Genomic DNA, 12,661 nt, shown 5'->3' with positions numbered 1-12,661 from the left:
ATTTTGCTGCTATTATCGTAACCTGTTCCTGGTGTTGTAGAACTTTGTGGCTTTGCTCTTTGCAGGAGCTGTCTTTGCCCATTACTTTGTAAAAGCTGGGGAAGACTTGTCCCACTGATCAGATGCACTTGTGGCAGCTCCCTTCTGAGAGGTCATTTCAAAGAGTTTGTAGTCTGGCAATTTAAATGTGCTTTGTGCTAAATCATAAAATAGAGATGCTGTGTAGTTAATAAACTGCATATACTGGAAGAATTGATTCCTCTATAAGCACCTGACATTTATACAGCACTTCTGTCTGGTGAGACTGAGGCTGTTCTTGATAAATAACTGTGTCCTCTTTGAAAGGCATTCTAATGAGCCACTCCTGCTGCACCAGACCTTTCTAAATGGAAGTGTCAGCTAAGCTGAGTGGAGTTCAAATGTTGTATTTGATGTCATTAATATGGAATGGGGGCGGGGATAAAATGAAATGTTGTCCTCAAGAGCTTTGAAGGAGAGATCTCTTGTCACCTCTCATCATAAGTCCCAGATATTCCTCTTTATTAAAACATTGTTTACAAATTACCCTTCCGAGATTTCCTGGGAATTTGTGATGAATACAGTCATGACTGACTGGGTCTGAAGAAAATGGATCTGCCTTGACAAGTTTTCACACAGGTGTGGTTTTCAGCAATATGCCTGATGCTTCTTTGGAATGCAGATATTTCATTTAAGAAAACATTATCCCTGCAGCTTATTGAGACTTTGAGCACTGCCATATTGGTGATATACCAATAAGGTGGTTTTCCATTGCAAAGCATTTTGAAGAGTAATGAGGAAAAATTAAATAGTTCATGCTGTAGGCAGAAAGGATAAACATGTTTTGATTATCCAAGTTTTGTGGTGTTGCTGGCTCTCCGTACTGGCATTTGTACAGCCAAAAAAAAAAGCTGACTTCCAGCTGGAGTGTGGGCAGTGGGATGGGCTTTTTCAGTCCTGTATGAGTTCCTTTCAGTGTTGCCTTTTGATGTTTATAATTATTGAGCTAAAGTGGGAAATCGCTTCTGTTCCTCATTAGTTCTGCTGTGGTTTTTATCCATCAGGTCCATATTCGTTGAGATGCTCATTAGCAAAGGCTTGTGGAGCTAGGAAGGGCTTCAGGGTGATCTCAAAGTTTTCTTTGAAATGGAACTAAAATAACACGAGGAAAGTGATCTCTTGGTTATGATCTTTTAACTTGCAGGAGCAGTGTATGGAACTGATAAAAGTATTTTCTCAAACTGGTCTTGAAAACACCAGGCKTTATGCTCTTTTGTATATTCTCATTGTGAGGTTTAGTTTTAGTAGGTTTTTTTTTCAAAATAACTCTGTAATTTTTTTTTCTGTTTTTGAAAGAAGCATTTTTCTCCAGTTTCGTYTTATGGGCAATTTTTTTTTCTTGTTATTTTCACAGCCAGTAATGTTTTTTCMTGTGTGTAAAGGGAAACAAGCTTGTAGCTGCCACCCTCCCTCAAAGTAAAATAAAGTCTAATTCTCTGCGACTTCATTAATTATAAAAATAAATCTGTATTATATTCATTAGCYGTTAGGGTCTAATACCCAGAATTTAATTAAAGCTAATTGAATTCTCCCTATTTTCTTATTTAAAAGAGATCATAAACAACRTTAGCAGGCATGAAAAGTAAGAGTGTTGTGCTATTTCTAATGATTCTGAGGGATTGTCCCCATTTACTATTACTACTAGTATGAGTTATTATTTTACTGAAATCAAAATGGTTCTCAAGAAAGGTTCTAGTGTAGATGAACTTAATGCTGAGTTAAACTAATAAATGGAAATAAGTGTGACTCTTCCCATAGCAAAYAGCAGTCACGTTTGTCTTCATAGTCATTAAAGATAAAAATCCCAATTAGTTAAAATACAAAATGTGACCTGTTCAATTCCAAATATTCTAAACTAGTGGGAAATTGCCCCATCAACAGCCATTCCACATGGGAGTTCTTTTACAGTAAGAGAACAGTTTGTTCACAGGACCAGCTCTTTCATGGCAATTAAAACATGGCACAGTGCCATTTAACGAGTTCTTGTGGAGTCCTGGATCTGCTGTGGGGAGAAAACCCCCCCAGTTCCTTGGCAGTGCATTTCAGGTCCGGGTGATGCCTGTTTCTCCTGCCTTGCCAAGGGAGATGATGGGGCAGAATGCGGTGGAATTGTGCCCTGATGGATTCCAGGAGAGGGACAGTGAGCTGCAGCACAGGAGAGTAAAAGAAGACCTTGGCAACAGTGATGTTATTACAAGGAGTTGACAGGAAATAGCTAAGAGAAAGCTTGTTATGCTTCAAGTCAGAAGGAATTAGAGAGTTGTCCCTGCTCTGAGGAAAGATGAAATTGCCTCTATGCAGAGCATCTACTTAGTTTGAAGAGAGATGGTGTTTTGGGACCAATTTTGGTTACCTCCTGTTCCAGGGACCCTTYAGTTTTGACAGCTGACCAGGAGGGCCTACAGAAGGGCTTTATCCATGGCTAGCCTGCTGTGCTGGACTCTTCATGGTCATTATAATTATCACAGTAAAATAACTGAGATAATTCCTTCTGAGCCTGTGAGACCGCTGCTTTTATTGCTTTGTTACCAGTTAACAGCACGTTAGGAAGGAAAGCAGAGAAGATGTTGTGGTTTTGTGAGCATGTGATGGCCAACAACAGGATGACTTTTAAATCTTGTTTTCAGGTGTCTGACYTGTTTTCAGGTGTCAGCTGTGCAGTTCCTTGCTTTTGGTTCTGGACTTCTGCGTGTGATGGCTCTGAGCTGGGTTGCAGGAGAAGATCTGCCCTCCTTGAGAAATAAGGTCGAGGCAAATAYGAAATGGTGCAATGGTTTCAAATGCAGAACTTGAGAGTATGAAAACTGGCCATGAGTCAAAGCAATCCATCTTCCCAAATGCTGATTTGAAAGCTTGGAAACAAATTACCATTTTTCTTTCCACAATACTTGGTTGTTACTTGTTTCTCAGGCAGGTTAACTTYGTGCATGTTTTTTCTTTATTAAAGGTTAAGCATAGCTTGTATGTTTGTTATTAGGAACCAGTCTGCTGTGGAGAGAATTAATTTTGAGGTTTTTAAGSTGAGAAACTTGCAGTTTTCTAGAAAGGGTTCACAATTCCTATAAGCACTTTAATCCATATTTGTCCTCATTGATGATTCATGAGTTGTAAATAATCTAGTTCCCCCCCAGATAATACAAGCAAATGTCATTGTGTTTGAAAGGGGCTTCTTTTTTTTTTCATTTGTCTGACATGAAGATTGAAGTTGTTTGATTAAATTGGTAAATTAATGAAGAAGTGTTTAGTTGAAGTGGTACAGGTTTTTAGCTTCATCTTCATGTACTATCCTAATTCCTTGGATCTCTCTTTAGCTGGTAGAATATGTTTTTAATCATTTAATAATTTGACATTTTGGTGAAAAATACCTTGATTAATGGAAATTGTATATGGCAAAATGGAAAAAAGATCCCTGTAAAATAGGACTGAAAGGRCACTTGCAGTTCTTAACCATATGTGTTAAAATCAGGACTTGAGGGAAAAGAAAAAAAACAAACCACCTGTGTTGTGGAAGCCAAATAGAGATGGTTTTATGGGCCTGTGCCAACCGTGGCTGTGGAACTAAATTCTCCTTGGGAGGAAGTGCTTGTAAAGCTGTGTAAATGCTCTTCTCTCTGTAAGCTACTGCCGGCTCCAGGTCTGCCAACAGATGGCCCCAGTGCCTTTCCTGCTTCTTTGGCTTCCCGAGCTCCCGTGAGCTGTGGTGCCGAGGAAGARCAAACCCATGGCTTTACTGTCTTGTCACTGCACCTGAGCTTTGTTACGAGCATAAAATGTTCATTCTGAATGGGTAATATGGCATTCTGCAGTAGCTCCTGTCTCTTCAAGAGCTGGATGTAATCCTTCACTGATAAYGAGATTTCAAAATAAACACTTGCCTGTGAATTCTTAATAGTAGGAGCATTTTTCTACCTGGTGTTTGCCTTGTTCTCCCTTTCTAAAAAARAAGTGTCTCCACTTAATGTTTCCCCCTCTGCTGTTGCTACAGGCTGCTGAGAGGGTCTCTCCTTGTGTCACYTGGTTGTGGCTCCTTAGTGGATACTGGAGATGTCCTGCTGCATCAAGTAAACTCAAACTGTTGAACTAAACAKACAAAATTAATTTCAGCATTAGTCAAAGCACAGCTTTATATGCAGCATATTKGAATTAGTCATTCTGTGTTAATAGGTGTAGTTTCTTCTGCTCCCTTGTGGAGAATAGACATAAGGAATTGACATATTTATGTCTCGGGCTTGTACCTACCAGGTCCTTGCTCTTTTTTGTTTAGAGTTTAGCAAAGCATTTATGAACTTATTAGTAATTCCATCAACTTTGATAGAAATGGTCAATATATAAAAAAAAAAAAAAAACCCTCACTTTTTTTTTACTCTTGGATCATAGTTACTTGGCTTGACTTGTAATCTAAACCTGTTATCAGCCTCTGGACCATCCAGTCCAAAGTTAGAGGCACTTGTGGTTGGATTTGATGTTCTTACAGATCCTTTCCACCCAAAATGATTCCCTGATCGTGGTCCTGCTTGCAGAAGGGACTTGATAAGTGTCTGTTAACAATCTGCTACTCGAAATTTAGCCTTCTGCCTTTTTTTTAGCTAAATGTTCACATTATAGTGACTGACTGAAGAGCCTCTGAGGACACAAAAGACACATTCTCCTGGCTCTGTTTTGTTAACATCTCTCTTGTAATCCTGATTGGCAGCACCCATCCAGTCACTGCACAGCTCATGACAGCTTTCCCTCCTTACTGTCATTCTYGTTGCTTGGTGCTGGTTGTAGGGAGCAGGTTCCATTTACAGATGACATGATGACAATATTTATCTTCTGTAAGCAGCAAAACACCAATTTTTTAATTTTGACGTGGGCCTGGATTTAAGTCAGTGGATGTTGTCAGTCCTGGTGTCCGCATCAGCAACGTTTCCTTTGATAAATCCACAGCGATGTTTTACAAATCAATGTTCGCATAACTGATCTGAAAAGCTGTGATAGTATCTGATGCCCACACAAATTATTAGCTGTGCTTCCTGCTTTAAAGGAGTATTCCTGAAATGTCAAACCCTTGCRGTACATGTTTGCAAACTGAACTTTAAATGATAAGCTCAGCTCTCGCTCATTATAGATAATTGTGTGTTCTCTCTGTCAGGAAAGATCTTAATGCTGAGCACTGTCTTGGCTGCCTCTGAGTAACTCCTCAGGTTTGATGTATGTCTGTTACCTTGCAACCATAAAGAATATGCTGCTGCTAGAATCCTTTAATTGCCTTGAAATGTAACATTTTGCTGGGACATCCAGGTTGTGAATATAATGCATGAAATTTATCTCTGATGTGTTAATTTGCTTGATGGTTGTAAAGCCAGTGAGTCTCAGCATTATTTTGGTCAACTTTGAGGTTACAGTTGTTGCTTGCTGGATCTATTTTTACAGAGCAGTCTATCTTAATACTTTTTCTAACTTAAAGAATAAAGATTAAAGCTATTTTATTTTTTTCAAAGTATTCCTTGGTAACAAAAAAAAATCGGATTAAGTGTATTTTTTTAAAAGCTTAATTTAATATTCTCTCACCTTTTCTAAGGCATCCTGCAAGTAGCACCTAGAAATTTCCTGACTTTCCACTATTTAAAGGCATCGAACTCAATGTATATAATGGATTAAATTTCTCTCATTCAGATATTTTTTTATATTGTATATTTGGCCTTGGCAAGAGCTAGGTACCAGTTTCTCTATTCTCTTCATTTGGGATCACAGTACCCTCCCTGGTCTAGGCAAAGTGTCAACAGTTGTCTTGAAACACTTTATTTTGCCTAAAATAGTAAGAATTGAGGCCTGCATTGCAGAGATCTCCTTGCCTCAGCTTCCACAGGCACCTTCTCCTTACCTATTTATAGCTGCATCTGGATATGCTCCAATCTTATTACCAACTTTGCTTTTCAGGGTGTCAAAACCTCTGATTCACAGATTCTGCCCTTTTGCTTCCTTTGCCTCATTTCTATTCAGCCTCTTTCCATAGCCTCTGCATCAGTTTTCACCCTTTCCACACCTCCTTGCTTATAGTAAAAACCGAATATAGCATTTTTCCAATAAGCAAATTAAAACCATTTTGGTAGATAACTGTCAGAGAAAGTGTCAGTGAGATTCAATGTAAGTAGTAATTGCAGTGTTAAATAAAACGCCTTTTCTTTCGTGGAAAACCAATTTCTAGAAGCTTGTCAGGCTTATTAATATATTTCATCTATGTTATTTAGATTAGCCTGAAAAAAATCCAGTCTGAAGGACAAGGAAGTTCTCGATGAATATTCCTGACTTTAATCCTTGCAGTTGATTCTAGTGGACAGACTGCAAATTAGCACAAATTTTCCCTTATATTTTGAGTCGACTCTGTTACATGCATTGTTTTTATCTAGAAATATGTGTTYGTGTAAAATTTGTGGGTGGTTCTAAATGAACAGCAATGATAAACTCTGGTCTCCAGATCAGTTGAGCTTTCATTATCCTGCTAATATCTACATGGAACGCTTATGTCATGCTTTTATTGCAGCTGAATTTATAATTGGGCATTGCTCAGATTTGTGTTGTATCTGTATATTTTCTTCATTACTTTTTCATAACTATGTTTTTTTCCTATGTAGGGTGACTTAGCAGCTGTGGAGCAGCTGCTGAAAAATGGGGCAGATCCCAATGTTAAAGATAATGCTGGCTGGACACCACTGGTGAGTGTTGAAGGCTTCTATCTGTCTTCTGATCAGATTTAACTTTATCCCTCCTTTCCTCTCCCATGTTTTAGTTCCTTTCATGCACATTTAGGTGACAAAGAATTATGCAAAGTGAAGAATTGATGATAAACAAGGTTAAAAGAATTCATTAGCAGCTACTGACCTGCCCAGGTGTAATTCTCCTTTTCTGGGGTGTAGGGCAGGCCACAAAATCAATCAGCCTGTGACTCTSCAAATGCAGAAAATGCAGCTATGATAACTTGAAAATGATAAATTCCAGACAATGTTTGTATTTTACGGGTTCCTAATATCTTCAGTGGTTTGGAAATGTATCAAGTAGTGGAGTGAAAAAATTGCTCACTTGAATTACAGAAAATAAACAAAAGGTTCTTTTCAACCATGACTTCTTCCTCCTGCAGAATACTCCTGATGGCCTGTAATCTGGATGGGTTTGTTCCCAGTAGTCTAATTTGCACACGCTTGGCCTTTGTTCAGTTCTTCTCGGGGCTTTTTGTCCATGCGGTGCTCCTAGGTTAATTTCTGTCAGGAATGTAATGCAGTATCCTTGCATCATCTTCCCCAATCATCGACAGAGTGTTTGACAGGGAGTGAACTGCAACAAGAGGAGTCCTTTTCTGAATTCCTTTTCACCTGAGTTTCCCCTCCTGGCTTTTCCCACCCAGCACGAGGCRTGTAACCACGGGCACAGGGAGGTGGTGGAGCTGCTGCTGCAGCACCGGGCGCTGGTGAACACCACGGGCTACCAGAACGACTCCCCGCTCCACGATGCTACCAGGAACGGCCACGTGGACATCGTGGAGCTGCTGCTCCTGCACGGTGCTTCCCGGGATGCTGTGTGAGTACACGTGGAATGTTACTGGCATTAACCACAGCTACAACAGCCAGAGTGGATGTTGAGYGAATAGGAAGCAGAGCTAGTCATGAATGTGATTTGTGTGAAGTGAGGGGGTGGKTGGTAAATGTGTGCTCTGCTGTGCTTGTATCCTGCTTTTCCAGGTAGGTGTTTCCTTTCCTTTTGGCTTTGTCCTTAAGCTTTTCTGAGGATGCCTGAGTCATAGATAGCTGCAATACTGGAGATYGTACTAGGAAAGTAACAACATATGCTCACCCTAATCTTATGCTTTCCTGTTGGCATCTTGTTATGGCTGCTGTCAGCTCTAAGATGCTGAGCTAGATGAGTTTTGAACTGCTACAGCTGTTTTTTGTCTCTTTACTTTTACTACACCACTTGCTAGCAGAAGGCATCTTGCTCCAGTCTATTTTCACGAATGACATAGACATAGGCTGAGATTTAGGAAGTATTTTTCATTTTTGCCATTCTGGAACAAGGCACTAATCCTTGGTACAYTTTTTAATTAAACAAAAAAAAAAGCAGCTAAGTAATATTTTCAGTTGACTCTTCTATACATTTAATTCTCCTGAAGATTTTGGCATTTGTATATAAGAGGTGCTAAAGAATCTTTTACTCTGTGAATAACCCTGCAGCCTGTTAGTATTTCAGGTGCTAAATGTAATTTTACGTGTTGTATTGTTGTTGTGCCAAGGCCTGTGTCTATAAATTTGAGTCCAATGCAAATTGTCAATAGGGGGGGTGTGTGTATAGTAACACAACAGGATGAAGTCTTGCATGATACAAGTTTCCTTGGCAGCCACATGAAGAAGCATAAACAAGTTCAGCTTAATCACTTCAGCTCTCAGTATTCACACCCTTGAAGCTTACAGAATTAAGGTGCTTTGTGGGAAAGCATAGGGTTTTCATAAAGTCCTAATCTTGAATATATTAGAGTTTAAAAAACACAAGAAGAAACCAAAACAAAGCAAAAAAGCTCTCAAGACTTCAGCCTGAAAAAGTAGAACAAGGATCAATTGTTCATCTTCACTTTGTTCTTGAACAACAAGGACCGGTGCACCTGGAAAAGCTGTCAGCTTCAGAGATTTTCAAGCCACTTGAATATGAGGAATTGGTTGTGTCACACTTGTCACTTGTTTGTCTGGGATTTGAAAGCATATCACAGCCAACAGCTTTGCTGCAAGGTTGTGACAGGGTTTCCACTCTGGTGGGTTTGCACARCCCAGATTCCAAATGCCAGCAATGGACTCTGGTGTCCTGTTAGCCTTGGTCTCTGCCGCTTGTGTTYACACAAACAGAGGTGAAGCTGAACCTCTTTCAGCTCATTCTACATGAGCAAACATGACTCTGTTGAAACAGAAGCTTTTTAATCAGGGAAGGAGAGATTTATGTAAACCTTAAGCCCTACCTTAACTTTTCACTGAATGTAGATAATGTTCAGTTAAAATCTCTGAGAACAGATTTAGCTGCCATTAATCTTGGTATGATTTGTCTGACAAAAGCAACCGTGGGTGCTGTGGCACAAATTCAGTCCTGTCCATTGCTCATGGAATAACTGAGGCTTCCAGATCTTCTGTAGCCTCTCTGTTTCTGGCTGAAATGCCTCCGTGTGTGTTGCAATTGCACTGATGATGGAAAGGGGTTGGGGTTCTCCCCCTCTTCTCCCATTTTTACAGGAAGCATTTAAGCTACAGCGAACAGATGTACAAGCAAAGCATTCAGGCTTGAATAGTGAGACTTKGCTGACCTCTTCCAAACATTGTCGAGAAACAATAGAAACAAGAACAGTGTGTCTGAGACTCCTAAAAATGYTTTGTGCCTCCCTTCCCTCCCATGTCCTAATAGCTTCCAGCAATGAATTGTGCTGTGATCTTTCCCTGGATCATGACTTTGCAGATCTTACAGGGTGTTTTTGCTGCCTCTGCTTCTGGTAGTTGTAGTCCTAATTAAGTAGTGGTTGTATTTGTCTAGGTAAGTGGACTTGAACCTTATTTCATATAGAAGGCTTAGTTAATTCTTTGTTCCTAGTGGATACAGGTAGCCTTATAATGGAGTCACCTCTGAAAAGAAGCTTGTTTTTCTTCAATGACTTTTTTTCCTAGATCCCTGAAACCAGCAGACCACAGTTTTAAAAAYAGGAGATGAGAAGAGACTTATTACTTAAAATGGTGCAATTTATAGTTCTTTTCATTATAGCTAGTTATAATTGGCTTCTTGGTACTTAATGCTCACCTTCACATTATTATTTTAGGAGCTTTACAGTAGAAATTGAAGCAGTGATGAGTAGAACTTGCATCTCTTCTCCAAGGTTTATCTTCTCGAATTCCTCAACTTGAAAGGTGTGCAATCTGTGACTAAGACTATACCAAACCAATTTTGTCAAATTGATAAATTGGTCTAATTTTASTTCACTTTTTTTTTTTTCTTTTTGATGTATAAAACCCTTTCTAGTCCTTTTGTAGGCTCTTCAGGCTCTCGATGAATTAACTTGCAGCCCAGGAGGGGGCCCTCCTTAATAGGATGGGATAAAGTGATTCTTTATCTCACAGGAGCAATGAGWAAAGTTGGATTCATTCACTGTGGTTACTTAAGTGTTTTACTTTAGCTAAACTAAGTAAAATGTGAACATGACAAATGTGTTCAAATGTTACTTGGGACACCATGAAATATATAGCATGAAACCTCACAAAAGTGACTGATGTCTTGCTGYTGTCTTAACAGTAGAATTAACTCAGTTTTGTGTCTTAATATCCCCTGGGTGTTGGAGAGTTAATCTACTGGAATAAAAACAGAGATTGCATGGAACAGCCTGCTTAGAGCAGTGGTTTTGAAATTTAGCATGACAGTCAATTGTGCCAGATGAAATACATTTTAAAGATGTGCAATAATGACTGACAGCAGGTCCAAAGGCAGATGAGACTCACTGGGATGTGGGATATATCTGGAAGCAAATACCACTGCTTCCTGAGGGAGCTCAGTGGGTGAGGTACAGCCCTGTCCAGAATGCTGAGACTTTGCAATTTAGGTATCAGATATTCACAAACCCATCAGGTGCCTCATTCCAAGTGCCTTTCAGGCTGTTTTTCTCCTTTCATGTTAAATCTTAGTGCATTAAGAAATAGCTCTATATAACAGGAAGTAGCCACATACCTTTTGGACCAAGCGAGTATGGATGAGGGCTTCCTCTTCTGCCAGAAAGTAATTCTAGGATTTCCTTATTCCTTGGCAAAATTTTTTTTTGGAAATCTGTAAGATTTAATAGTTGTGGCACTTCATTTGYCATTGAAGTTTTCACTGACTGGGAGATATATGAACTACAAATGAAAAATATTATRTGGACCAGTGGACCTATTAATTGTCCTACTGGTCCTGTTAATTTTTTTAAGTTAATCTCCTACACATAACTAATTTTTATTTTTATGGCTTTTTTCAACGTGCTTGAATTCTGTCTTTTTTCCTTGCTTCACAGCAAGCCAAGTGATTTGAAAAATTAGATCTGTGCATTTGCAATTTCACAGTACTTCCCAAATGCTTTCACTCAAATGGTCTGTCTTTCCAGTTCTTAATGCACAATAAGTTCAGCATTAGTAAAAACTGTTGTGTTGCTCATTTTTTAGGTGGAGTAGTTGTGAATCTGTCTCTGAGCAGATCTCTGGGAATGCCTAGGGGTAGGCCATGATTCTCAATTATGAATGGCACAGGGACAAAAATTATTATAACCTGCAGTCATTCCTGGAGGCATCAGACCCATGACACTAATATAATTTTGTCTGCTTATTCTGACTCAAGATAGTGYAGGTCTTTGCTGTCTAAGTGCAAGACAGTATGTTGAACTTCTTGCTGACAGCAGGTTAATTAAAACCCTGGCTCTGTTTGGATATCTCAGATGGTCTTTCTGGCTACACAGATTAGATTTTCTTYCCTCTGTCAGGTTCAGGAAAGGTTTCTCCTTAGCACATTCTCAAAATTCAGGTGATGCCTGGAGAGCCCTGAGCCAGCCAGATTTCCACATGGGAGTTAGTGGGTACTTCACTGAGACCTGGTTAAAGAATTTCCATCCAATAGCAAACTTCTTGGGRGTCTGGGGCAAAACCTGATTTATGGAGCAGCTTAAAACTCCTGATGACAAAGAGTTACAAAGTATTATSTCATCTGGTGGGAAGTCATACTCAGAAGTTGTAGTTGAGTTGCTCTTCACTGGGCTCATCTTTGTTCTCAGCAAAGCCATCCTATTCTTTCATTGGATTTATTCCAGCTGTAACATTCCTCCACTGACTCTTCAGTACCCTGATGACTGGCTAATAGGAGGCTGCTTGCATCCAAGGGTACATCTGACTTTTGAATTTAAAAAAAAAAAACTTCCAACAAGCCCCCCTGCATTCTGGTAGAAATAAGAATGTCCTCGGGGACCTTGTATTCCAGCTTAAGCACTTCACTAATTTCTCTCTAGCAGAAATAGTTGTGTCTTCTCTCTGAGTGTGGAACTCATCATGCGCGCTGGACCCATTCCCAACAAACCCAGATTTGTAGGAGGAGCACACAGTTATTGATATTTCTGAAAACACTTTGTGTGTTAGGGTGGACGTAACATGYATATCTAATTTTGTTTTGCAAATTGGATTAAAATTAATCTTTTACTTGGAACAAGGTGGATGATCTCCCTTGTTCAGCTGAGTGTCAGCACGCATTTGCCTGAAGCTTGTTTCTCATTCGTGTGCCTTACTAAAAAGTACAAATACAATTTCCATCCTTTTCCTTTGGAAAGTAAATTACAGCACTATCCTACTTGAAAATCTGTTGTTAGGATGTGTTCTTTGTATTGGTTATGTTAAACCTCTTTTCTCCTGTTTCAGCTACATTTTCTCATTCTCCTTAAGCTCAACAATCTGTTTAGTTGCAAATACTCTAAACTCTTRAACCACCTCTTGTGCTGGTGTTCCTTTTTCAAACCTCATCTCCCAACTTTGTCACAATTTAACTGTGCCACCTTAACATGCTGTAAATAGCCCTT

At 39.4% G+C, this 12,661-nt stretch overlaps 1 protein-coding gene across 1 annotated transcript in view; it reads left to right on the top strand.

Moving 5' to 3' along the window:
* BARD1 (BRCA1 associated RING domain 1) overlaps window positions 1–12,661 on the top strand; it is a 39,711-nt gene that overhangs the window by 11,834 nt on the left and 15,216 nt on the right. Inside the window, exons 5-6 of the mRNA XM_057389874.1 lie at window positions 6,696–6,776; window positions 7,463–7,635. Of these exons, the coding sequence (XP_057245857.1) occupies window positions 6,696–6,776; window positions 7,463–7,635 (254 nt within the window). The remainder of the gene's footprint in view (window positions 1–6,695; window positions 6,777–7,462; window positions 7,636–12,661) is intronic.

The sequence above is a fragment of the Malurus melanocephalus genome, unplaced genomic scaffold (genome assembly GCF_030028575.1).
Source record: "Malurus melanocephalus ecotype Western Australia unplaced genomic scaffold, MMel_1.1 scaffold_20, whole genome shotgun sequence".
Classification (NCBI taxonomy): domain Eukaryota; kingdom Metazoa; phylum Chordata; class Aves; order Passeriformes; family Maluridae; genus Malurus; species Malurus melanocephalus.
Note: the sequence above shows the minus strand (reverse complement) of the source record. Positions and strands in the feature narration are given on the sequence as shown.